Source organism: Protopterus annectens, chromosome 7.part0 (genome assembly GCF_019279795.1).
Source record: "Protopterus annectens isolate FY-2018-M chromosome 7.part0, PAN1.0, whole genome shotgun sequence".
In the NCBI taxonomy this organism is placed as follows: domain Eukaryota; kingdom Metazoa; phylum Chordata; order Ceratodontiformes; family Protopteridae; genus Protopterus; species Protopterus annectens.
The window spans coordinates 914,002,500-914,029,969 of NC_056739.1; the positions used below are offsets into that span (position 1 = coordinate 914,002,500).

General features: G+C 40.0%; 1 protein-coding gene across 1 annotated transcript in view; it reads right to left on the reverse strand.

The window, feature by feature from the left end:
* Positions 1-567: 567 nt before the first annotated feature.
* TRIP4 (thyroid hormone receptor interactor 4) overlaps positions 568-27,470 on the reverse strand; it is a gene marked incomplete in the record, with an annotated part of 1,109,057 nt that continues 1,082,154 nt past the window's right edge. Inside the window, 1 exon segment of the mRNA XM_044077489.1 lies at positions 568-1,076. Coding sequence (XP_043933424.1) covers positions 1,009-1,076 — 68 coding nt within the window.

The window sequence follows — 27,470 nt, forward strand, 5'->3', positions numbered from 1 at the left end:
TATTTAAAGAATTAGCAGGAGGAATTACTACTTCCGTCATGCCTATTGCATATCAACACTTCTGCATTGTGAAGAAACAGTGTCACAACATAATCATCATTCTAACACACAGAGAGAGATAAGACAACAGATTTTGTGTAGAATACAAGAACTGATAAAAGGTAAGCTATATAAAAAGAATGGAAGTGACTTCAGTACACAAGTGAGACAACAGGTCATACTAGTGTCTCAGATCCTCAAGTCCCACAGGTCTCCTAGGTTGTAAGGTACTTTGAACACCAAGGAACGCATTGTGCTCATTAGTCTTTTGGGTGAGTGTGCACAGCCAAAACCTTGCTCTGGCATCAGAATCAATAAGCAACAGAAATGATACAGAACAGTTCCAGCTCAAGCTGGCTGGAATGTCAAAATGCTAAACAGCTTAGTCTGCAGAGTTCAAATCAGCCACCAGTTACTGCAAGCTTAATCATACACATGAGGTTCTTTACACATGCACATGAGTAATCAAACAGGTGGAAGATGGCAGAGAAAAAAAAAAGTGGACTAGAAAAAATTAGAGACACAGCATTATTATTTCATATGATTTATTTATTTAGGTCAGCCCAACTAACAAGTGAAGTGATACAGAAATTTTCAATGGAACTGTAGTTTTGCAATTTTCTGTAGCTGGGTAGCTTGCACCACTAACAGGATATGGCAAGCTCATTCTCCCAGTAAGAGTCTACACATTGTTCTGCTCATTACTGAGTGACATGGTCTTTAGTCTATTAACACTTGCACACTGCTCATCCTTGTCACGTATTAAGCATTTCTTTTCTCCAATGAACACATGAAGAACCTTCTTGTAGTAGTGTCCAGTTTGAGCTTTGGATGAAGTACCTCAGCTTTGTATTTGGTATGAAAGTTGACTGGTGTTAAAGCACAAAGTCAAATCTGCAATACATCAATGCATTGCTAACAATGATTACCAAATGTTCACTACTGCGCACCTCTCTCTCATGGTGTTGTTCATGCACTCTGCCTCTGCTTCATTAATCCCTTCTTAGCACCCAGGTGAATCTTTGAGTCCAGTTTCCCTGGGCAGAAAAAAAAAGAAAGAAATTAACACTGCAGAGTTGTAAAATGCAAAGTTTCTGACTTTCATAGCAATTTTCTTTATTGATTATTACACATGTGGGAGATTCTGGCATCAGAATCACAGCTTCTGTTTTAAATACTAAACTGTTTCAATGCTACTACAATGCAGACATAAAGTACCAAAATAAAGACATTATCTCAGCCTAGCCTTGTGTTGTCAAGGGATAAAGACCCAATTACAGCCCAGAAGACCCATTTCAATTAATGACATGGGCTACTGAAGGACAGAGTACGGGAGGATAAACTAGAGGTGTTGATACCTGCTTGCTTTTCCTAGGGGATGGAGGGGGAGGCTGTTAGGTTTGTGGCAATGGTGGCACATAGCAGTGGCTGGGTACATCAACCACCTGTGGTGGCTGCGTTGGCACATGCTGCAGCAGGCATGGATCTTCTGGCCGAGCAGGGGAACAGGAGATGTGTGTGGTCAAACTTCCTCCCCTTGTTGAGACAGTAATAACAAGTCTGCAGGTACCCTAGGTAAAGGCAGGACAAGCCACTAAGAGGGATCAACAAGCTGACTGACTTCCTACCACTAGACTATTACTGAAGAGGAAATAGATGGTCTGAAATGACTTCCCAGGTGGAAACAAATGGGCTGCAAAGGTTTTATTTTACTCGAGGGATGACCTGCTCTTGCCCCCCCCCCCACATCATATAGGCCAACTATGTGCAGGAAGTAAAGCCTTTGGACAGGGTCCCTCAAGGTGGACAGGGAGGGGGCACTTACCTCCAGCCAGTAGCCTTAAAATACTCCCCATCAAACCCAGTGCAACTCTTCATGAGGAGGGGACTTCCAGCTCCTTGGAGGATGAAGCCTTGCACTTTATTTTACACCCCCTGCTAATTATATACACCGTCTCCGAGGTCACACTACAGTGGGAAAAGGGCAAACTCTTTAATCCTCCCTGTACTGAGATCCTGCACATGAACGCATTTCTGATCAGCTGATTTTCTATCTCACACACAGTCCATCATTTGAAGAAATGAACTTTCAACCACAACACTGGTGCTCATATATACATATACTAACTCCACAAATGCCATATATTGCAGAAAATGGAATACTGTAGGACACAGCAATCACAGACTTAGTATACACTGTCCCTATTTTTGCACAGTCATTCTGTTCTGGGACTCACATTTAATGAGTCCTGGAACTATTTTTTTTCCAAATGATGCACTGCCTCTGTACCTCCAGACTGAATGACAGTGCTAAAGGTCTTCTTTAAACAAACAGATGTGTTCCCGCATGTAAGGACTAAATAGTCACCATGCCTTAAGTTTTGCCATTCAGTAATTGCTGTTATTACTGTCGCGTACTGCTGTTTTTGTGGTTGTATATGTTTTGAACAGCTTTAGTCTCTCTAAAATAGGACGTAGGTTAACAGTCTGTTGGATAATCAGTCAACAAAACATTTCTATTTATAAAGCACCTTATCAAAAACGTCAAACAAACAGGAACAACCAAAGAAATATAAAATTATGCCAAACCTTCAAAAGCTTGACCAAACAAGTATGTCTTTAATGGACAACAGAAATGATCTGATACAGGTGGGAAGCTGTTCTGCCATCGGGATAAGGAATTCCAAAATTTAAATGTTACTTATGAAAAAGTATGAAAACCAAATAACTAAGGAGCTATCAAAAATCTAAAAGTAAAAGGACTGGAGATTTCATGGTACTTCCTGAAGTACATCATCTTCCCCTGATGGTCTGAGTAAAAGACTTGTAAATGGATGATTAAAACTAATACTTTCACATAGTGTGAGTAAACACTGAAATAAAAAAAAATGTAATCTCATTACTGGTAAAGTGTGGTTTTGTTCTTTAGAGTATGCAGCATAAGGATGGCAAGGGAAATAGAAACAAGGGATTAGAAGACGTACTGGATGCTATTTGCCATGGCTGCATAAGATTTATAGACATTCCAAGGCCACAGTGTGTCTTGTCCATTCTCACCTTGCCAGTACCCTCCCCCAGGCACAGAGAAGTGTGAAGTTCTGCAATGGTGGAGAGGCTGCTCAGTTTTTTTTTTTTTTTTTTTTTTTGGAGTTACTATATTACACACACACACATACACACATACATAGTGCCTTTTTTAGGCAAGGCTCAAATTCTAAACCTACCACCCTAGAAAACAAAAATGGGAAGAAACTGAGGGTAATGCTGCTCAATGCCAGAAGTCTAAATCTCAAAATGCACGCACTCGAGGCCCTTCTCAGTATGGAGAACATCGATGTCTGTGCTGTAACTGAAACCTGGTTCAAGGCTCCTGAGAGCACCCCGGCACTATTAGGTTTTACCTCATATCATGCGTTCGGCCCCAAAACCCGGACCACACCACAAAAGGAGGGTGTATCCATATTCATAAAGGATACCCACACCTCCAGGTTGGTGGCAACGCATAAGCTTCGGAAACCATCCAGGTGCAACTAACCATAGGCAAAACTGCTCTACAAATTGTAGCATGCTACAGGCCACCCTCTCAAACTCAGGAACCCCACACAGCCTTCCTGAAGACACTGGAGGGTATAAATGTATCTCCAAACACCATCATATTGGGTGACTTCAACTACCCGAATATAGACTGGGAACATTACTCAAGCCCTAACTTTCTAGCCCAACGGTTCCTGGAGTTCATAAATTCAAATGCCATGGAACAGCTAGTCACTGTTCCCACGAGAGGAGAAAATATACTAGATCTCATTGTCAGAAACATGGGGACAAAATGCTCCACACCGGAAGTATATCCCTCATTGGTGAGATCTGATCATAAACTAATCTCACTGGAAATCCACATCCCGCCCCCACCCCAAACAAAAAAGACCATAGTGAAGAACTTCTCTAAAGCAAACTTCACACTACTCAAGACTGGTGTGGTATCCTTCAAGGCCCCTGAGCCAGAGGAAACCACAACCCAAGCTGCGGAAGCCCTTACAAATGCCTTCTATGAACACCTCCAGGACTGCATGGATCAGGCAATCCCAAATAAAACAAAGACTCTTTCCACAAAGGGCAAATGTCCAGTCTGGTGGACCCCAGCCATTAACAAACTTTACAATAAGAGGAGAAAGCTATTACTTGATAGAACAAAATCCATAAAAGGGAAGTCACCCCTGATCATTATTAGTAAAAAATTACGAGCACTCATAAAATCAACTAAGGCCAATTTTGAGAGAAAAATTGCCATGGATTCAAAGGACAATCATAAGGCCTTTTTCAGCTATGTTAGGAACCTGGGTGGAAACTCTCAGATATGCTCAGAATTAGTCCAAAATGGTACAAAAATCACTGAACCCACAGACATTGCCAACATACTGGCAGACAGGTTCAGTGCAAACTTCACCCCCCTCCCCTAAAGGAGAGATAACTATCCCAGCTGAGTGTAGCCTCCCGGACATCTCAAATGCGCAGGTGAAAGCTGCTCTCTCTAAAGCTAAAAACACAGCATCAATGGGACCGGATGGTGTCCCCGGCTGTGTGCTACACGAGCTAAATGAGGAATTAACCCCGCACAAGGCAGCTGTTTAATCTCAGCCTTACCACAGGATACGTGCCCAAGGAGTGGCGTACGGCAACTGTGGTCCCACTCCACAAAGGCGGCCTCACGGACCCTGGTAATTACCGCCCCATAAGCTTAACAAGTCTAGTCTGCAAAGCTATGGAGAGGATCATAATGGAGCTCATAAACAAAGATATAGGGGACTTGCAGACATTGGACCCGACCCAGTTTGGCTTTGTCAAGGGAAGATCATGCCTTTTGAACTTGGTCGACTTCTTCGAAACAGTCACCAAGGCCATTGATGAGGGAAAGGCAGTCCATACAGCCTACCTTGACCTTGCAAAGGCTTTCGACACAATACCCCACTCGGGTATTGTAGAAAAACTTACCAGCTTAAATGTAAACCCATACGTCACAAGATGGGTTGCAAACTGGCTTAAGGACAGAACCCACAGGGTTAGAGTTGCTGGCGCTGTGTCAGACTCCAAGCCGGTCACAAGTGGTGTCCCACAGGGCTCGGTCCTTGGCCCCCTATTGTTTGGCATCTACTTCTCAGAAGTACAGGCCAGCATGGGAGGACTTTGGCTGACAAAGTTTGCAGACGACTGCAAACTGGGCGCCATAGTGGAAAGTGCATCGGACACGGATATCCTTCAGAAGGGACTCACGGAAACAGATAGCTGGTGCCAGAGCCATGGCCTGAAGTTAAACGCCAAAAATGTATAGTCATACCCTTCGGGAAAAACAAGGTAACCCCAAGCTACCATATAGGTGGCAATCCACTAAGCACAGAAGAGGTTATCAGGGACCTGGGGACCCAGGTTGACAGTGGCCTTTCTTTTGACACTCACATTGCTAAAGTGGTTAGAAAGACCTTCTACATTGCCCACCTGATCATGAAGGGATTCACATCCAGATCTAGTGAGGTCATTGTTCCCTGTACTCTTCACTTATCAGACCAGTGATCGAGTACAATGCCCCATTCGGGATGTATCTCACCCGACATCTGCAGCAATTGGAGAGACCCCAAAAGTTCCTCACCAAAAGGATAAAGGGACTCCAAAATCTGTCATATGCTGCCAGATTGAAGAAACTCCAGCTCTACTCAGTCGCATACCGTCTGCTCAGAGGTGACATGTGCCTGACATACAAGGCCATGTCCAACCCGGAATTAATGGACATGCTCCACCTCAAAAATCCAAATCCACCAAAACCACTAGAGCAAGCGACTTAAACCTTAGCACGGATATAAACAGGACGTGCTGGAGGGATAGATTTATCACTCAGAGACTCCCTATGCTGTGGAATAAAATCCCGGTCCATGTGAGGCAGAGCACCTCGCTGACTCTGTTCAAGAGAAATCTAGACCTGTGGATGGGAGATCGTAGGTTTACCCCGGGAATCATCTCTGTGTCACTGCTGGACAGAGGCACAACAAACTAATGGGCACAGTATTTTTTCATATAAGGGGTGGCGTAAGCCACAAAAATTTGGGCTAGGCTATAAATGCCTTAGGGCAGATAGCCTAGTATAAACCTATGAACCTATGAACCTATATATATGTGTGTGTGTGTGTGTGTGTGTGTGTGTGTGTGTGTGTGTGTGCGCACACACGTGTGTGGGGGTATATATATCAAATAGCTGAGAACTGAGATTCTTGCTGAAAAATGAGCACAACTAAATGAGGATTCCTGACCTTCTCACTAATGTATTTTTCAACACTACTCTCCTAATTCTCTTCTTTCTCTCTCTGTCCTCTAATCTCCTTCATCCTCTTAACTCCATCTACAGTCTCCCACTTCTTTACCCTTTCCTCACCCACCAGCCAGTACTCTATTCTCCTCTTCACCCTGCTGTCTTTATTCATAACTACCAACCTCCCCATCATAATGAGATATGGTATTCTCCAGTAATTTCCAATAAAACTCTAAATACACTACATATACTTGGGTGCTAATCTGTTATACTGTGTAAAACTCTAACCCCAAATTATGATTTGCAAGCACTTCTCATTATACAAAGGAATATGACATTCTCTGGTCAAAACCCACTTATATGTTCAACACATGGATCCCAAGGTATTCACCTCAAAAGCAAAATTTGAGAGGTGAATCTCACTAGCCATGACGAGATCTGGTAAATACCTGGGATGCCATGGTGAGACCAGAGGGCAAGACTCTGACTGGCCCAAAGCTAGAAGCTGAAAAACCTTTTGTCCTCCTTTGCAAATTTTTATGTGGAGGCAGGAATCCAGATCTGTCAAACACATCCAGTTGATTATCTTCAGACAGGACAAAATTGCTTGCACCATGACCATTCTGAATAAGGTCTTTTTGACAAAGTTTAGGCTGCTGAGTTCCTGAAGTCCTTGTTCTTTGGTATGAAAGAATACGGAATAGTTTCCTGACCCAGTCTGGTCTGGTGGGACCTTTTGGATGGCTCTCTTTCTTTGTCGGCAGGTTGGAACTTCTGGAAGTGGTTGTTGTTGACATGGAGGGAACGGGAAAAGTGTATAATATAGCCTCTGGATATAAGCTTTCTCATTTATTTGTCCTATGTGATGGCCCTTCATAAAGCTGAGTGGAGAGAAAAACGGCTCTGACTGCCTCGAGAGGAGGACAGCTGGGTAATCCTTTAGGGATGCTGGGTCCATTTGTTGGAAAAGATGCCTGGTTCTGCACACCTCCATGACCTTGTGGGTCAGCATCCAATGAAGGGGCCTCTGTAGTGGCCACTCTGTCTAAGGAGGAATCACAGGGATGATGCTGAGGTTCCCCGAGCCACAGAGATTTGGATCCCCTTCAGGTTCCTGTTAAAGGATCACAGGGGGTTCTCAAACAGAACACCTATGTCAGACACAGCCATAACGTTTTGTTCACACATCGTCAGTTGTTTTTTAACCACAAGTTTGAATAATGTGTAAATGATCAACAAAGACATTGGTGAAGAACACCTTAAAATCGCAAAGGCAAAGTCAGGCATGCCGTTTGAAGGTGATGCCTGTACCTAGCTATCTGGCCACTCCATCAAGTGCATTATTTAACAGGAGCATGAAGAGGTTAGTAATGTCCAGCAATTGCCCACAGTAGTCTTTAGTTGCTTCCTTGGCCCGAGTGGGTGGCTTGAGCAAGGCATCTATGGCTTGTTCTGCTAAATCCCTTTGAAAACAGTCCATGTGCATTAAATTTAACACCTTCCAAGCAAAAGTTGTCAAGGCATAAATACACATCTCCATTCTATCCAAGGCTTTAGAGTCTATGTTAGGCAGGTGGACAGCAGCTGATTTATCAGTCAGCAATCTCAATGGCTGCTGTGACAATAAGAATCCACCAGGGAGCCATCAGACCAGTGCTCTGTGGGTGACAAATTTTGTCCAGCTATTATGTGAGATTGCCTCAGTAGTAAACAATTTCTGCCATACCCTCTTGGTGGCCAGTCAATAACACAGTTGACAGAAGGGACCACCCAAGAGGTAGCGAGAGCAGAAAAATAGGTCTCAAAGACCACTTTCTCTTTCTGAGATGGCAGGTCTTTTAACCAAGATCCCCTATGTCTCATCAATTCAAGGATTTTGCCAAAGGTGGCTTCTTCAGTAAGGGATTGTGGGGACTCCTCTCTCGCATCCAAGTCACAGTCTAATTTTAAAAACTCCATACGGTAGTCCACATACCCCTTTTTCACATCCTCTTCCTAGGAATATCTGATGGTGACTGATAAGAATCCCCTGATTACAAAGAGAACCTGTAATTGTTTCTTGAGGGTCTCTGTTCTAAGGGGAGACTGCCATTCTCTCCAGAACCTTGAAAGCTGAGTTTGAATCAGTTGGTATTGGGGATTCCTTCATGGAGCTGCTGCTATCCCCATCAAAGAGGCACAGAGGAAGGATACCCCAACTTCATGGATCCAAAGGGCCCTGAGATGGAGACTAGTGTAGATACCTTGAAGGCTGAGGACTGACACCATGAATGGCCTCAAGTGAGTTAGCACACAGGGTGATGCTGAAAACCTAGTATCAAGCAATTGGTTCCAAGATGCACTAGATGCTGAAGGTTTCCGAATCAAGTATATCAGATGCATGGAACTCAGTGTGGAGTTAACATAAAGTGTTGGTACCAATCAGACAGGCTCCTGAAAGTGGCTGTGTTCCAAAACCACCAATGCTGCAACTGGGTCCGGGGAAGGAGTTAAGAGTGGTGAGGACAGCCAAACTGATCTGCCCTAGAAACAGACAGGGATGAGATGACACCCACCTTTTAACTGCACTTTCAATAACATCATCATCACAGACTCCAAATAAACTTCTGTAGAGTCAAGGAAGGATCTGACAGACTTCAAAGATCCTGCAGAACAGCTATGGAAGGATGTCAAAGACTTCAAAGATGTTGCAGATGCCTGGAGGAGAGGAAATAGGAGAGCTCCCTCTCAGAAGAGAGCCTGCTAAATTGTTTGATAGGGGATTTAGCCCTTATAACAACACTCTCAGAGACTGGAGACAGAGATTTACAACACCCATGTTAGTGCAGAGGTGCAGGAGGTGATTGAGCTTTCTCGTCTTAGAAATTCTGGTTCGGAAGAAGGCCCCACCTTCCTCAAACTTTCTCTTCCTTTGATATTTCTCCTTATCTTTTTCTCTTCCACTGCTTGTTTTCAGGAATGAGTTGGTTATCTGGGGGAAAGCCCCTTCAATATTAATTTATTTTGGTAGTGTGACAGAGACCTGGGCTGAAAGCGTTTGCAAATATTGCAATTTGCTTCCAGATGCTCAGGCCCCAGATACACCGTGCATAGTTCATGGGTGTCCTGTGGCAGAATTTTATGATTCCCTTTTCCACATTTTTTTGAAGCTTTTCTTCATAATAATAGCGTGAATAATTTAGCAAAAAACTGACAACTATAGTAGCTAGAAAAGAATAAGGACAATACTAACAGCACAGCCTCAGAAGTAAACTTAGTACAGAGAGCTATTTAGCAACTCTCATTTTTTTAATACAAAATATGACAGATATACTAGGCTACTAGCCTTGGCACTGCAAAGGAGATGAGGCAAAGAATAGCACAGCTAAACTCAGTCCTGAAATGGAAAAGGAAAGATTCACTGTGGCTCTTTTAAATTGCATTGCCATTTCAGATCTTTCCATGTGCAGAGTAATACAAGATAAAGGGGGCCAGTCATTTTGAAATTGTATGTTTAAAGACCCCTTTTCCATTCTTATAAGTTGCAAAAGATACAAAATATTCCTCATTTTCCTCCGGCAGTATCTTCATTGTCTGTGCACTTTCAAGGAATGTAGTATTCTCTCACCTATATTTCACGGATTAGAAAAAATACTGCCACTTGTACAGAGTGCTTTTTTAAGAGTCATCTATGAGACTACATTTGGAATAAAAAGATGGATCTTTTGCAGACTGACTCTGTCCTTGTAGAAGACTAAAAAGGGTTCCTTACAAATCAGGGCGTGAGATTCTGCAGTTCTCCTTGTTAACGTGAATGTCACCAAAATGGCTGTCTTCCAAGTCAGGAATTTGATGAGGTGGGGAGTGGTGTTACAGCCAGTTCAAATTTAGCTTGGATCAACTCTGCCAAATTCAAATCAAATTCCATGGCGGGTTCATCACTTTCGCACTTAGTCTCAGGAACACCACCTCTTTTAGCAACTACTTAACTGAAAGCAAGGATGCTAATGTGAGATCCATAGGTAAAGCAGGTTGAAACGACTTGCAAATGCACCTGCACTAAGACATAGGCCAGTTCTGTTCCAAATAGCAGATACCATAGAATCACTAACTCTCACAGAACTTGGGTCTTGACTCTTCCGTTGGCACCACAACACTTCCATTTAGCTGGGAAGGATTTCCTAACAGTAAATCTTTTAACTTCCCTTATGATTTAATACATCCTCTGAGAATAAGTAATTAAAGGGTAACAAGTTCAAATCATTTAAGCTGTCAACTTGCATGTTTCTAGGTTTATGGTACAACGGATTCCTTGAAATACATCAAGAGGTTCACAGGCCAAGACAGACAGTTTTCCCCTGCAAATGCCATCTCCATTAGGAAGAGAAACCAGTGCTGTCCTGGCCAAAAGGATGCTATCAATACTGACAGCAAATCATTTACTTTCTGGAGTACCTTGGGAAGGAGAAGAATCAGAGAGGGTAAGCATGAAAAGAAAAAAAAAAAAAGACTTGGCCAAGTGAAGGAGAAGGTGCCTGCTGTCCTAACCTTCCTGTCTGTCGGCTGATATATTTCTTCAGTTTTCTGTTGCTCGGGGAAGCATAGAGGTCTATTTCTGGTATATCTCACGTGTGGGTCCAGTTTTAGAATGTCCCTGTCCAGCATCCAATTACAGGGATAGTACAGTTGTGCAAGTCCTACTGACCTGTAACAGCAGATGGTCATAGAACATATTGGTTTACTGGCATATGGGTAGTAATACCCTGCTACCCTTCCTCTAGCAGTCTACCAAAGCTCAGAGCTCCTTCTACTGTCTCGTCTGTGGTGTATTGATGGACGAGTCACCTGGCAGTAAAGGAACTGCAGTTCAGACATACAGTTTTCTAAGGTCCAGCAGGAAAAGAAGATATCGCAAGCTTGTGAACACCTATTGTTCCAAACCAAAAACGCATGCGCGCACACAAACACAAACAATAAAGACAACTAAAAATAAATCAACAAGCAACTCCCAACACCAAGCTATGTACATCAAAAAGAGGTGGATGGTGGGTGGGAATTGCCGGTAAGGCAGTGTGTTCTATGAACATCTACTGTTGCAGGCAAGTAGGACTTGAGCAACTGGTCCATGTTCAGCAAACACACTGCCTTAATGGCATACGAGTAGATTTCCAAAGCTTACACAACCTGGGAGAAGGCAGGATAAGGGTATAGGGACGCCTGGAAAACAGTCCTAGCAAAGCCTGCTCTACATTTAGAAAATGCATCTAGCTTGCAGTGCTTTGTAAAGATATGGACAAAGGACCAAGATGCTGCCTCTAGAATACTTAAGAGTACACTCCTTTCCAATATGCCATTGAATAGAAAAAGGTCATGGAGGAATGCACCTTTACCTTGCCTGGATTTACCTTGCCATGGTGGGTATAACAAAAACAATACCAGAGGATGACCATCAAGCAATGGTTTGCTTAGACACAGGATGACCTTTCTTTGCCCCTGTGTAGGAAATGAAAAGCCTTTCTGCCATTCTGAAGGGTTACATTCTATCAATGTAGTATCAGAGCTAGCTGCCTAAGCACATCCATGGTATGAAGTATCCTCTTCTCCATTACTCACAGGTTCTGGGAAGAACACAGGGAGGTTTAACAGACTGACCGAGAGTGGCTTCTGCGACCACTTTAGGCATGAAAGAAGGGTTAGGGCATAACACAACCGTATCCCTGTCGAAAATCAGGAAAGGTTGTCCCCACCATGAGAGCTTGGAGCTCAGAGGATCTTCTTGTACATGCTACAGAAATAAGCAAAACAGTTTTCCATGTTAAGAACTTCAGATCAGCCTGAGCAGCTGCATCGAAAGGAGGCAAGGTCAATTCTTCCAGAACATAGTTGAGATCCTATGAAGGAGGAATTTGCTTGCGAGGGGGTCTCACATGCAATACTCCTTTACTAACAGAGAAGAAGAGGGGTATCCCCTGGCAAACAAGCCAAGATGGCTGCTAAATTCACCTTAATGGACTGGTACGATAAGCCATTCTGTAGTAGTTCACACAAACATTTCAAGATCAGAGGGATGTTAACCTCAAGGGACCCTCAGTTCCCATTTAGGCACTACTTAGAAAACCTCACACATTCGAAAAACATAAGATTTTCTACTGGCAGTTTTTCTGGCCTTTTTTAACACTCGCTGTACATCCTCATGAAACAAGTACTTAAATGGAGTCAAGGCTGAATCACCCAGCCTGATAGTTGTAGCTGCTCCAAACTGTGGTGCACCAGTTGCCCGTGGGATTGCATGAGCGAATCCAGTGTACGAGGAAGTCTGTGGTAACTGCCCTTGGCCAATGCCATTAGAAGGGAGAACCAAGACTTCTTGGACTAACAGAGGGTCACACCACAATGACCTTTGGCATTTCTTTCTGAATCTTCAGAAGTGCAATGTAAATCGGTGGAAAAGATGGAAATGCATACACTAACATTCCCATTCAAGCATCACTGCAAACATGTCTGGAACAGAATTTCTTCAGCTCTCTGTTTGGAAAGTAGACAAACAGATCTATTTCAGGCATTCCCCACATCTGGACTAGATCCTAGACCGCCACTTGTTGGGTCTGTCCAGGATCAGCTTAGTCTGTCTGCCAAAATATGATGAATGGATGTATGATGCCTGAAGAGTCAGAGAATGCTGTAAAGCCTGCTCCCAGGCCATCGCTGTCATCTGGCTCAGAGGGTATGACCTTGTACCTACTTGTTTGTCAAGGCAACACCAAAAGAGGACCCGGAGCCCTTAGTGGTGAAGGACGTTTAAGGTGTGGATCATCATTTCCTTGATAATGGTGTGCTTTCTTGTGTCCTCAGGTCCCCAAGTGGCCTGTACTTGTATTCCCATTGACACAGCTCACAAAGCAAAGATGGAGAAATTTGTTTGGACGGACTGCACTGAAACAGGAGGGAAGACAGGAAGTCCTGGACTGATACTCAGCTGTGCTCCCCACAATTGTAATTCTCGTCTACTGAAGGGCAGCACCAACAACTAAGATTCAGTGGAATGTAGGTACTGGGTCTAACAATTCTGGACAAACTACTGAGTTTTTCTTATATGGAGATGGGTCAGTGGTATCACTAGAATCATGAACACCATCAGTCCTAGAAAGTTTAGGAATTCTCTTGCAGAGGTGACGTTCCTCCTGGAGGATTCCTGAAGCACTGTTGGTTAAGACAGGACCTTGTCTTCGGGAAGAAAGGCTACTCTTTTGTTGGTGTTAATTAAGCATTGAAGAAAATAAACGCCAGGAACCAAAGTGCAAAGAACAAGGCAGGAAACCACTGGATAAACACTTTATATAAGTAAAGCTTTCGGATACAATCCTTTCTCAATACAAAACAATGCATAGAACCAGCTCTTTATATATAGGTCCAAATATATCACATGACATGCAGCCAAAATCACATGATATGTCATCCAAATCACAAAAACATTTTTAAAGAAACATTTTAAAAAAACTTTTTTAAAAAACTTAATACAAAAACTTGAAATACTTTAATAAAACTTTAAAAAATATATATATTTAGATAAAACTTCAGGCTAAGAGAGATTAGCTCTACTTAATTTAACTAAAATAGGTTTGAGACTGACTTGGCTTATTCAAGCCTGGTTTTGAATCACTCATAAGTCTCAAGATCCATTCATATTCTTTAATTTCTAAGTGATTATTTAGGTCCCCTCCCCTAGGTGTAGGTGTAACGTGGTCAATAATTCTAAACCTAAAAAAATGCTCCTGACCAAATTCCTCTATTCCTTCCGTCTGAAGTTTTATCTAAATATATATTTTTTTAAAGTTTTATTAAAGTATTTCAAGTTTTTGTATTAAGTTTTTTAAAAAAGTTTTTGAAAATGTTTCTTTAAAAATGTTTTTGTGATTTGGATGACATATCATGTGATTTTGGCTGCATGTCATGTGATATATTTGGACCTATATATAAAGAGCTGGTTCTATGCATTGTTTTGTATTGAGAAAGGATTGTATCCGAAAGCTTTACTTATATAAAGTGTTTATCCAGTGGTTTCCTGCCTTGTTCTTTGTTAATTAAGCATCCCAGAAAGGCAAGCCTCTGCAAGGGTGTCAGGCATGATTTCCAAAGGTTCAACTTGAACCCTAGTTTTGACAGTAAAGTAGACACCTTCTCTAGTAACGCCAAACACCTGAATACAGACTCTGCATGGATCAGCAAGTCATCCAAGTAAGAAAAAATGTGAATACCAAGAATCCAATAATGGACCACTACCAGAGAAAGGCATTTAGTAATACTCTACATGCAGTGGATAGCCCAAAGTATCCAAAGTGCAATGTAGACAACTGATAGTGCAAAGCAGACATAAGAAATCTCAGATAACTCCTAAAACAATGAGCAATGCGGATATGATGATATGCATCCTTCTTTTCCACGGTCACCATGAAGCAGTGATCAGGCAAAAGGAAACACTGTCTGCAAAATGAGTATTGAACTTGGGCACCTTGACAAAGGTATTCAGAAAGGATAGGTGCAACACTGGTCTCCATGACAGCTATTTTTTAGGAACCAGGAAAATTTTGAAGTGGAAACCTTTCATTCTCCCTGAAGGAAGGATCGGTTCTATGACTCCCGAGTCCAACATTTGCCAGAGTACAGGAGGGAATAACGAAGTCTGGTCTGGCGGGTGAGAGGAAACTCTCTTAAATGGATGTAGATAATTCCTCTGTCATCTGTAACCTCGGGCAATGATGTTGAGCACCCATTTTGTTGAAAACCACTGACAACCAAGCCACCTTGTTGGGAGCTAACTGCTGAAATGGGGCACCCAGAGGGAAACTTGAGAAGGATGGATGCCGTACCTTGGCATAATCATAGGTTGTAAGGGGGGTATCCTTTTAAAGAAGAGAACCAATCATTAGGTTTGGCAGAGTTCTTGTCCAGCCATTTATTTTTGGAGCCTTGTTTTTTTTGTTTGGCTGGGATTTCTTGGGTTGCCAAAAATTATCCTGCTTAATGAAGGCAAACTTGGGAATACAGAACACTTTCTACACCTCTTGCATCAGATTACTTCTGCAATCCCACTGTTTAAGAATCTGTTTAGCTGCTGTACCAACATAATCAAAATTAAGTAGAGCATTCATAATCTCATTTTTAACATTAGAAAAGCTTTGACTTTGCAACAGAGCACACCTCATTACCACCACTGATGTCAATGCATTTCTAGAAACAGTATCGGACCCTTCAGAGGTACTCTTTAAAGCATGCTCAGACACTTTTTGCTTTTTTTAAACAAGAAACATCTTTATTAAATTATCTGAAAACAAACCTTACCAACACAATTCCAGTTGCAAACATTATACACTACAAACCATGTTGACACAACTCCAGTTGCAAACATTATACATCACTTATAATCTACCCAGTCATTGTCAATCAAACATTTTACAGCTCATTCAAGTCCTCCTTTCTTTTAAACTTCATTCCTCCTTGCATATACTCTTCCCACAATACCTATTTTCTCATATATGACTTGCTCCTACCCTTTTCTAAAGATCCTAATTAAAGTTGTTTACTCTCTGTTACTACATTTGCTACTTCTAGTAAAGTTGGTTTAGACTTTGATTTTTACTTTCTAGTGGACTGCTTTTTTGGCAGCAACCATAATTAGACTCAGCAAGGCTATGTCTAGGCAATTCTGATTCAGTGTCATAGCTCAAAAACATTATTTCCTTAGTTACACCAAGTTGCTCACCCAGTATCTCTGACAGAAAAGTCTGCAGGGAATCTTTAAAGTTTTCCAACGCATTACACTCCCAGAAAATATGTTCCCAGTTACCTCATTCTTCCCCATCACACCTCCAACACTGGCTGTCTACCTCAGGAAAAATTCTTTGGAGTTGATTAGGATTATAAAAATATCTATATAAACACTTCCGAGGAAAGATCCTAAATCTTCTAGACTTTGTTGTATATTTGGGAGAGATACCTATATCCCCCAATGTCTCTTTGTGAATTGCTTATCCAGTCTCTCTTCACAGTTCTTTCTAACCTCCTCTGATTGATTCTTATAGTCCTCATGCAATATTTTATATGCTCTGCTAATTATTCTTTTTTAATAGCAACTTTTGTTCTATATTCTACTAAAAACCATCAGTGCTGGTCTTTTGTTCCCCTTGTTTCTTTCTCTTTGCCTATACTCTGATACAATCCTTGATAATAGGGAAGGCAATCTTTAACCGGCAGTCCAAATACATTTTTGGCGTCTTTCCATTCTATTATCTTTCCCTCTCGAGTTATTTGCTCCCAAATACCTTCATTCCTTTGTCCTGTTTTCTCCAATAAATTCCAGTCCTCTCTTGCCTACTGTCTGTATCCCCAACTGTAGTCATTACTATCAGCAAAATTTCCTTTCTCCATTCTTGCACTGGATTAGTTCTTAGAATACTTTCTGCTATTTTATGAATATAACATTCTGTATGATTACTGTTAATCTCTTTAAAGGTCTGCATCCAAAATCCCACTCTCTCCTTGTTTCTGGAGCTTCCCCCTGTTTAATCATCATACCTTCCAACTTTGAATTATAGTTTTCTGCTTATGCTATGTATAGGATCCTTAACTGTGTTGCTCTGAAATACTCCTTCAAATTGGGTAATCCCAATCTGCCTAGTTCTACTGGAAGAATCAATTTATTCCACTTGACTCTTGCGGTCTTCCCCTCCTAGAGAAAACCCTTCAAGCTCTAATTGTTATCCACAACTTCTCCTCTGGTTGATAAAAATATGCCTGACCTGTGTGCAAGACTAAAAGGATTAAAAACATTTTAACTGCTTCTATCTTACAATCAAGAAAGGATCCTAGGCCTTAAACACTTGTCCTATATGGACAGACTCAAAAAACTCCAACTATTCTCTGTCTCATATCGCCTACTTAGAGGCGATCTCTGCTTGACTTACAAAGCCATGTCTGACCAAGCTCTGTTAGAAATGCTGCATCTAAGGAAATCTCAATCCCTCCACACCACATGCTACAGAGACCTCAACCTCACTACCACAATCAACAGAACATTATGGAGGGACAGGTTCATAACCCAGAGACTGCCCATGCTATGGAATAGACTTCCCATACATGTCAGGCAGAGAACCTCATTTGCCCTCTTTAAGAGAAATCTTGATGTGTGGATGGGAAATAGAAAATTCACCCCTGGGATGACTCCACTGGCTCTACTCGATAGAGGCACTGGGAACTAATGTCAGGTGGCACGATGCCAGGGTAATCCTATGGGCTAGACTTGTAAAGGCTCCAGGGCCATTAGCCTGTTACACACCTTTGAACCTATGGATATCTGAATAACAGAGCTTCCATTTTCTCACTTTTTGTATTACCTTTTGTTTATTCTCCCCCCACATATTCTTAGTTGCCACACTGGAATAATTTTTAATCCATACTCTTAAATATTTCATTTTATCATGTCCCCATAAATACGAATACTACTGAACCATATCATGTGTGGGTACATAATTCACAGCTATTGCCTCTGTTTTAGCTTCATTAATTTTGTATCCCTAAAAGATTTGAAACAGTTTCACAATGTTCTACAGCACTGTAATGTTCCTTTCTGGTATTGCGAGGTATAAAATATCATTTACAAATATAACAAGCTCTTCTTCACTACCATACCAATTATATTCTCAAATTTCTGAGTCCCTTATTTTCTTTGCCAATGGGTCTAAATATTATGCAAACAATAAAGGGGAAAGACTACACCCCTGCCTGGTTCCTCTGCTCTAGCAGAAATTATCAGAGAGGACCCCATCCACTTTAATTTTCACTTCTGATCCCTAATATAGACTCCTTATCATCCTTGTAATTTTATCAGGCAATGCAAATGCTTCCATTGCCCTGCTCAAACTCCCAGCTTACTCTGTTAAATACTTTCTCTTCTTCAAGACACACCAATAACAGTGGCATTTTCTTACATTCTGCTTCCCTCTGGATCATCAGTGTTCTGTTGATGTTGTCAAATGTTTGCCTCCCCTCCAAAAAACACAATGATCAATATCTATCAATTTTGGCTTCACTTTTGCCACTCTTTTAGCCATTAGATCTGATGGATCTTTACCCTCTTTAGGTATTACAGCTACCACCGCTTTCTTCTATGGTGTTGGTACTTCTCTTAAAATACTGTTAAACTAAACCTTTTAGATTTTGATCAGTTTTCCCTCCTAGCTTCCAAACTTCCATAGGAATACAATCTATTCTTGGGGACTTTCATGTAAATTGGTTATACATCATTTTCATCTCATCTCCTCCTATCCTGTTAGTAATTGAGCCTCATCTACCTCTAACCTTGGCATATTTAATCATTCCATAAACATTTCCATTTGTATCTTTTCTTGTTTCCATATTTCTTTGCTTTATACAGACTTTCAGAGAATTTCTGAAATATTTCTAATACTTATAGGTTCATAGGTTTATACTAGGCTATCTGCCCTAAGGCATTTATAAGCCTAGCCCAGAGTTTTGTGGCTTACGCCACCCCTTATGTTAAAAAATACTGTGCCCATTAGTTTGTTGTGCCTCTGTCCAGCAGTGACACAGAGATGATTCCCGGGGTAAACCTACGATCTCCATCCACCGGTCAAGATTTCTCTTGAACAGAGCCAGCGAAGTGCTCTGCCTCACATGGACCGGGATTTTATTCCACAACATAGGGAGTCTCTGGGTGACAAATCTATCCCTCCAGCATGTCCTATTTATATCCGTGCTAAGGTTTAAGTCGCTTGCTCTAGTGGATCTGGTAGATTTGGATTTTTTGAGGTGGAGCATGTCCATTAATTCTGGGTTGGACATGGCCTTGTATGTCAGGCACAGGTCACCTCTGAGCAGATGGTATGCGACTGAAGAGAGCTGCAGTTTCTTCAGTCTGGCAGTATATGACAGATTTTGGAGTCCCTTTATCCTTTTGGTGAGGAACTTTTGGGGTCTCTCCAATTGCTGCAGGTGTCGGGTGAGATACAGAAATCTACTTCTACAGGATCTCTTATTATCTTCCTTCTTACAGGCTCCCTAAGCTTGGCAACAGCCCTTTCTACTTTCTGTTGCCTAAGTTGTTGTGCTGAAAGTTTTTGTGCTCTAGAGTTACTATCAAACAACTGCTTAACAGCAATCTTTCTAAACTCCTGCATACTATCAAGGTAATCCCTTATTTTATGTTTAGCATTCTGCTGTTGCTCCCCTTCTTTTTCTGTGGGATTCCCCCTACTTTGCAATACTTTAACATTTGTTAGTCCCTCTAAATAATTATTGTTACTTCTTAGCAATATTCCCCTTTCTTTCATTTTCACCCTATTTTTAAACTCCGCTTTAATTTTAACCCACTCCCTAGCTATATTTTCAAAAGAAATTTCTATCTTCTCTAATAGCTCCTGAATAATTTCCAGTAACCATTCCTTAAATTCCTCTCTTTTCAACAGGCAGGTGGGACAGCACCAATGTCTCCTTTTTATTTCATTTCCCTGTGTTTTTATTTTAGTTATTACTGGTGCATGATATGAAATATTTACCGAGTGGGTATCAAGAACTTCAATTAAATGCTCATGTTCCCGTGAAATGTAAATTCTGTCTAGCCTAGCCCAGTTTTTGAATATTTGGAAATGTGTAAATTCACTTCAAACTCCTAGCATTGAGTTCACATTTTCCATGACAAATGTTTTCATAAATTTCTTCAAACATCTATCCTCTTTTGTTATATTTTCCTTCTGGGACCCCCTGACACATCTTCATTGTTGCAGATCAAATTCCAGTCCTCACCCTTAAGTATTATTCCTTGCTGAAAACTGATTATTTCTCCCAGAATGTTCTTAGCTCCATTATAGCAGTTTACATTGGAATATAAATACATGCTAGTGTAATCCTCTTCTATTGCCAGTAGCGCCTTAGTACTACAAATCTACCATTATTATATTTTTTATCCTCTTCTATCACTATTGCAGCTCCTCTTGCAATTAATATAAATACTCTTTTTCCTTTGCCCCGGGTATTCCGCTGAATAGCTCAGTTCTTTCCAAGTGTGTCTCATGTAGCATAGCTATTTGCACTCTACATTTTTTAATACACTTCACTAATGTTTCTTTTTTGTATTTATCTGTGAGACCATTTACATTTAAAGACATTACAGAAAGCATAATTTTTTTTTAAAGTCATTATTTCTATGTTTTATGTATAATAGCTTGTTTTGTTAAATATCTATTTCCAGCTTTTGTGTTACATGCATTTACTGTTTGGCAGGTTAATCTTTTACATAGTTTCTTGTCATCTCCATTTGAGTGTGGATCTGTTTTTATTCATGTCAGTACAAGTGATTACATCCACAAGAACTCTCCTACTGTTAGTAGGGAACTTGCAGCCCTCTTAGATAGTACAGCTTTTACTGGTGTTAGGACATTTTTTTCACAAATCACATATAGAAAGGATAGTCAGGTCACCATGAATACAAAGATTTTCTGTGGAAATGCCTACATGGAAAAAATTTCCTGTTGTAAAAAATGGAAATGTGAAGAGCATCCAAGCCTATTTTGGGCACACGTGTTCAGACAGGTTGGCATGCATTTGTCAAGATCAGGGAAGAGAATTTTGGCAGCAGACATTTTGCAATATTTGGCGAACACTAGGCAGGATTTTTGCCATGTCGAAAACTTAACAGTTCACAGAAAGCAACACTTGATGCATCTCTGATGGTTGTTAATGCTAGAAGCATTAATAATATATATATATATATATATATATATATATATATATATATATATATATATATATTTTTTTAATTGGAAAATTTGCTACATTTCTACAAGATTGATGATGTTACTGTTTGTGAAACATGGTTAAAGAATAATGATTAGAAACCAGTTCTATCAGGGTATAAATTCTAACAAAGTTAAGTGGAGATGTTATGTTAGGGATTAAAGATAGTTATGAGACCTGTGACTATTACATGTTCAATAATAACACCAATACTACAGACTGCGTAACTGTGACAATAAAGACAAGCCTGGAACATATAACAATTGTTGGACTGTACAGACCATCAAAGTAGAGTGCTGATGACCTAGAGGAATTCATACATTTCTTGCATGAAATGCAGGAGGGAAGAATAATATTAGCTGGGGACTTAAATTTACTAGAAAAAGACCACAATGACATTAATTCAACAACATTAGTAAGGGAATTAACGTATGTTCAGAAACAATTACTTCAGACTGTAAAAAAACCTACCAGGGAATGCAACATACTAGACGTTTGTATCCCTGAAAAAATTACTGTTACTTCATGATACCACCGTTGATATGCAGTGATCATGAGGTTATAAAAGTTAATTTCATGGTAGATAATTCTGCCAAACTGAAATCTAAACCAATGCACAGAAGATTAATTACAGACTATATGGAAGCAAAACATTCACTATGTAAAACTAACTGGAGTGATGTGTTCAGTGGAAAAAAAAACTGTTGATGGAATGTGGAAAGTTTTGAGAGAGAAACTGAGTGCAAAAAAATGTTTTAACATCAAGATCTAGGCATACAACTTCAGGGGGATATATTTCCATAAGAACAAGACACCTGATTAAGCTGAGAGACAAAAAATATAAGAAATTAAAGCGAGGTCGAACTACAACTTTGAAAACTGAAATAAACAAGCTGGACAAACAAATTAAGCATACTGTTTGACAAGATCAAGAAAAATGTGAAGAAATTTTATATAAAGATATTGAGCATAACAGGAAACCTTTTTACAGAAACACAAGATACGAAAGGAGTAAAGACATACAAATTGATAAACTGTGTGTACATTGTAAAATTTATTCTCGGACACAACAGATCATAGATATATTTACAAAATCTTATGCAAAGCAGTTTGGCTCCACAAAAGGGGTGATAAGCTGTCCTAGTGGCATCCAGGTAACAACAGAAACTGAAATCAAATTAGATTATATTGCAAAAGAACTGTGCAAACTGGATCCAAATAAAGCACAGGAAGGAGACAGGATTAGTAACAATGACCTGAGAATACTTTAGCAAGAACTTACAGTACCATTACAACTATTTGCTAGAGCATATAAATATGGGAAGATTCCTCAAGATTAGAGATGTGCACTTACTAAAGCTGTCTTTAAGAGAAAGGGGAGTAGGACAAACCCAGAGTCATACAGACCCTTTAGTCTCCTTTCATGTTGTGGAAAAATAATGGACACACTAATATTGGATACGTTACTGTCAGAATTGGATAGGTTGGGACTTGAAACAATTTATCAGCATGCATATGTTGAAAATAGATCTATTACCACCTGTAACATGATATTCTACAATACAACTATGAATGAAAAATTGTGCTGTGATGCAATTTATATAGATTTAATTTCAGCATTTGACAAGGTCACACACAAAACACTGATCAATAAATTAAAATAACTAGGTATGATTGATAAGATGGACAGCTGCATGGCTTACAAATAGCACATGGCAAGTATCATACAGCAATTGGACAGGTGAAATTCTTTGTTACAGTCAGGGTGCCCCACATGGCTCTCTCTTAGGCCCTTACTTGTTTAGATTGCATCTTTCAGACCTAATTTATTTTCATCTGAGGTATTCTACTGTCTATATGCAGATGACCTGACATTGGGTAAACTGATTAAATGTGTTATAGATAAGGCATGTCTGCAAAAGAACTTGGCGACATTGACCATTTGGGCACAGGAGAATAATATGCTAATAAAGACATAAAAAACTAAGCATATGAGATTTGAAAGATGTAAATTGAAAAGTGAATATTTAATACAACACACAGTGATTGAAACTGATTTAAGGACCTGGGTACATGGGTAGATCCAGCTTTGAGTTTTTCTAATCACATCAACCAATTAGTTAATGATAGTTATACAATTATAGCTTGTATAAAAAAATTGGTACTTTTCCATTAAACCCCTACCACTTGGCGTCTGCATGTTTAGCGAGCAATGTAAGTAAAACTCAGTATTACAGTACGAGTGTCAGTGACAGTTCTCTTCAGTATCTTCTAAGGTTTCAGCTGATAACATTTAATAGTTGTAAAAGATGTGAAGAAATGTGAAATAAAGGAAGAACAACGGTTAATAGTTGCACTGCGGCTCTCACTAGATAAGCAATCTTACTGCCACTTTGGTCTCCGTGATCTGCTCGCTCATTTGTTGGCCATCAGTAATTAACAAGTTTCTTTATCTGGGATTACAGCACAAAACGATATCGAGAGACCATAGGAAGGTATGGGTATCAACTGGAAATACACCCACACCTCTCAGCTGTTCAGATTTTCGCATTTCTGCCTGACATTTCGGTCCGTTCCTCATTAAAGTTGTGGTTTCCTCCCAATTTCTGGACGATTGAATGAGAACTGAACTTAATAAATAATGACACATTTCCGATTCATATTTCGTTTCCTTCACAACATGCATGCTAACAGAATTTCTGTCATTCTAATGATTTGCGGTACTTCCGGTAGAAGGCGTCGGCACTTTGGTTTGACTTATTTCCTGGGACACTGACAAAGATGAAATAAAACATAAATACAATACACATCACTACCTTCTTTCTGTTCACTTCATCTTTGTCAGTGTTCCAGGAAATAATCCGAGGAAATATGGCAAAAGCCAACCAGACCCCCACCAAGTGGTAGGGGTTTAATGAAAAAGTACCAAAAAAATGTATAAAGTCTATGGAATCAGAAATGATAAAGTCACTGTTTGCTAGTTACATTAGACCCAAACTTGAGTATGGAATAACAATATGGAAACCTTATAATAAAACAAGCATGAGTGAACTGGAAAGAGTACATCAGAAATATACCAAGGACATCAATGGATGTGAAAATGTAAGTTATTATGAAAGATTAAAATATCTGGACTTGTACAGTGTCTCTTACAGATTTCTAGGAGGAGATCTTATTCAGGTATGTAGGGCATTTAGAGACAACTACCTCTGGGAATGTTTGGAGTTATCAAAAAGTACTAGGGAATCATCAGACAACCTATGTAGAAGATTCTATAGGAATGAGAAGTGTACTAATTGGTTCTCTGAGAGAGCAGCTGATAAATGGAACAGACTACCAAATTACATTAAAGCAAGTAGTGCTTTACACATATGTTTAAGAACAGTGTAGACACTTATGGGAACACATGTTTCGGGATATTGGCAAGCTAGAATGGCATTAATGTCAGTGCTTGAAATATTTGTGTGTGCGTGTGTCTCTGGATGGATGTATTTGAGCCTATGTCACATATTATAGAACATTTTGTTTTATTGGAAGCCTTAAAAAAACACCCCCCAATACTCCCCTAAAACGTATTAACTTAACACACAAAACTATGTACATCTTCAATCACTGAAGTTCTACCCTCCTAATAGGAACAAATGTTCCAAATTGACAGGCACACACACACACCTGAGATAAATTAAAAGAAAGTTTATTCATGCTAATATGCATGGTTCTGCCTGTTCTTCTGCTAAGCGCTGTCTGGCTTTGTCTTATTTTTATATCTCTCTCTGCTGGGAAAGCACTTGAATGCTTTCAGAAAGCATTTTCTCCAAGCCATTCCTCTTTATCAGATTGTCTCCTAGAGGCATGAGAACCACACACAACTACCAAGCATACATCTGTTAACTAGAAAAAGCCGTATAATAGTCACTATTCCTTTTCATTTACTTAGTTTAATCTAGTAACACGTTTCAAGGGAAAACAAGGGCCTTAACCCAATGATTTCCCTAAGCAAGAATGAGAAAAAACACACTAATTTGGCTTTTGTCATGCTCTTGTAACCATTTTCCCTTTTTTCATTTCTTAAAACTAAACAAGGAGAAAGAGAGAAGGTAGAAAGAAAAAAAAGTGGAGCGCCTATTTACAGTGGATATAAAAAGTGTACACACCCCTGTTAAAATGCCAGGTTTTTGTGATATAAAATATGAGACCACAACAAATCATTTTAAAACTTTTCCCACCTTTAATGTGACCTATAACCTGCACAATTCAATTGAAAAACAAACAAATGTGTTAGGGGAAAATATAAAAAATGTACAATAAGCTGGCTGCATAAGTGTGCACACCCTTAAACTAATAGTTTGAACCATGTGATGGATTTGCCAAATAGAAAATTATAGCATTCAGTCTTCTTGGGTATACAGCTGCCATCAATTAACCCCAAGTAAAGTTCAGCTGTCCTAGTAGGATTTTCCTGACATTTACTCAGTTGCCTGCTACAGCAAAATCCATGGTTGGCAGAGACCTTACAAAGCATCAAAGGGATCTCATTGTTGAAAGGTATCAGTCAGGAGAAGGGTACAAAAAATTTCCACAACATTGTATATACCATGGAACACAGTGAAGACAGTCATCAAAAAGTGGAGAAAATATGGGACAACAGTGACATTGTAAAGACCTGGACATCCCTCCAAAACTGATGAAAAGACAAGACGAAAAATGGTCAGGGAGGCTGTCAAGAGACCTACAACAACACTGAAGGAGCTTGCAGGAGAATTTCTGGCAAGTACTGGTTGTGTACTACATGTGACAGCAATCTCCCATATTCTCCATATGTCTGGACTATGGGGTAGGGTTGCAAGACGGAAGCCTTTTCTTACACAGAAAAACATCCAGGCGCAGCTAAAATTTGAAAAAGAATACATAAAGTCTCCCCAAAAGCATGTAGGAAAATGTGTTATGGTCTGATGAGACAGAGGCTGAACTTTATGGCCCACAATTCCAAAATGTATGTTTGGCACAAAACAACAGTTCGCATCACCAAAAGAGCACCATCCCCCACAGTGAAGCATGGTGGTGGCAGTATCATGCTTTGGGGTTGCTTTTCTTCAGCTGGAACTGGGGCTTTTGTCAAGGTAGAGGGAATTATGAATAGTTCCAAATACCAGTCACTTTTCGCCCAAAACCTTCAGGCATCTGCTAGAAAAATGAAGATGAAGAGGAATTTCACCTTTCAATATAACAATGAACCCAAGCATACATCCAAATCAACAAAAGAATGGCTTCACTAGAAGAAAATTAAAGTTTTGGAATGGTCCAGCCAGAGCTCAGACCTAAATCCAATAGAAAATGTGTGGGGTGACCAGAAGGGGGCTGTGCACAAGACACGTCCTCGCAATCTGACAGATTTGGAGTGCTTTTGCAAGGAAGAGTGGGCAAATATTGCCAAGTCAAGATGTGCCATGCTGATAGACTCCTACCCAAGGAGACTGAATGTTGCAATTAAATCAAAAGGTACTTCAACAAAGTATTAGTTTAAGGGTGTACATACTTATACAACCAGCTTACAGTAAGTTTATTTTTTATATTTTTTCCCCTAACAGATTTGTTTGTTTTTCAATTGAATTGTACAGGTTATAGGTCACATTAAAGGTAGGAAAAGTTTTTAAATGATTTATTGTGGTCTCATTTTTTTATATCACAAAAACCTGGCACTTTAACTGGGGTGTGTACACTTTTTATATCCACTGTACATTACTATCCCCATTACACTTAAAAATAACTGAGAAAACTTTACAGCATGCGAAGAACATCATGGACTATTAAAATAGCACCATTAAGAGAAAAAAAAAGTGTTTTACTTACAGTTAATTACTTTTCTACCTTCTCTTCCCCCCTCCTGAGTATTTTCCCAAACATTAATGACATGAAATAGGGAATATGCTTTAGAATCCCCTACAAATTTAACAATGTGCAAGAAAGTCCAGTATTTCCAGATTTTCTTGTTCTGTCATGTTTCACAAATATAATTATTGCTTTGTAATCCACCATTGACCATTTTCAAGTTACTGGTTTTATTCCTGTTCATCTCCACCTCCCAAATCCTGTCTCTGCTTCATTGCCAATATACTCTCAAGTTTTCTAGTCAACTCTTGTGTTTTTTTCCTTTTCTCAAGCATTTTCCATTGAAACATTGGAAAAGGTTTCACTAGCACAGTCTCTCTTTGGTCTTTATTGCCAGAACAAGAAGCAGAATCTTATTCTGTTTCACAGCTCATGTTTTGTCAGACAAACTTTTGTATTTCTTCCTTAGCATGAACTTGGAAAAATATTTTGAAGATAGCTGGGTACAAAATTTTGAATC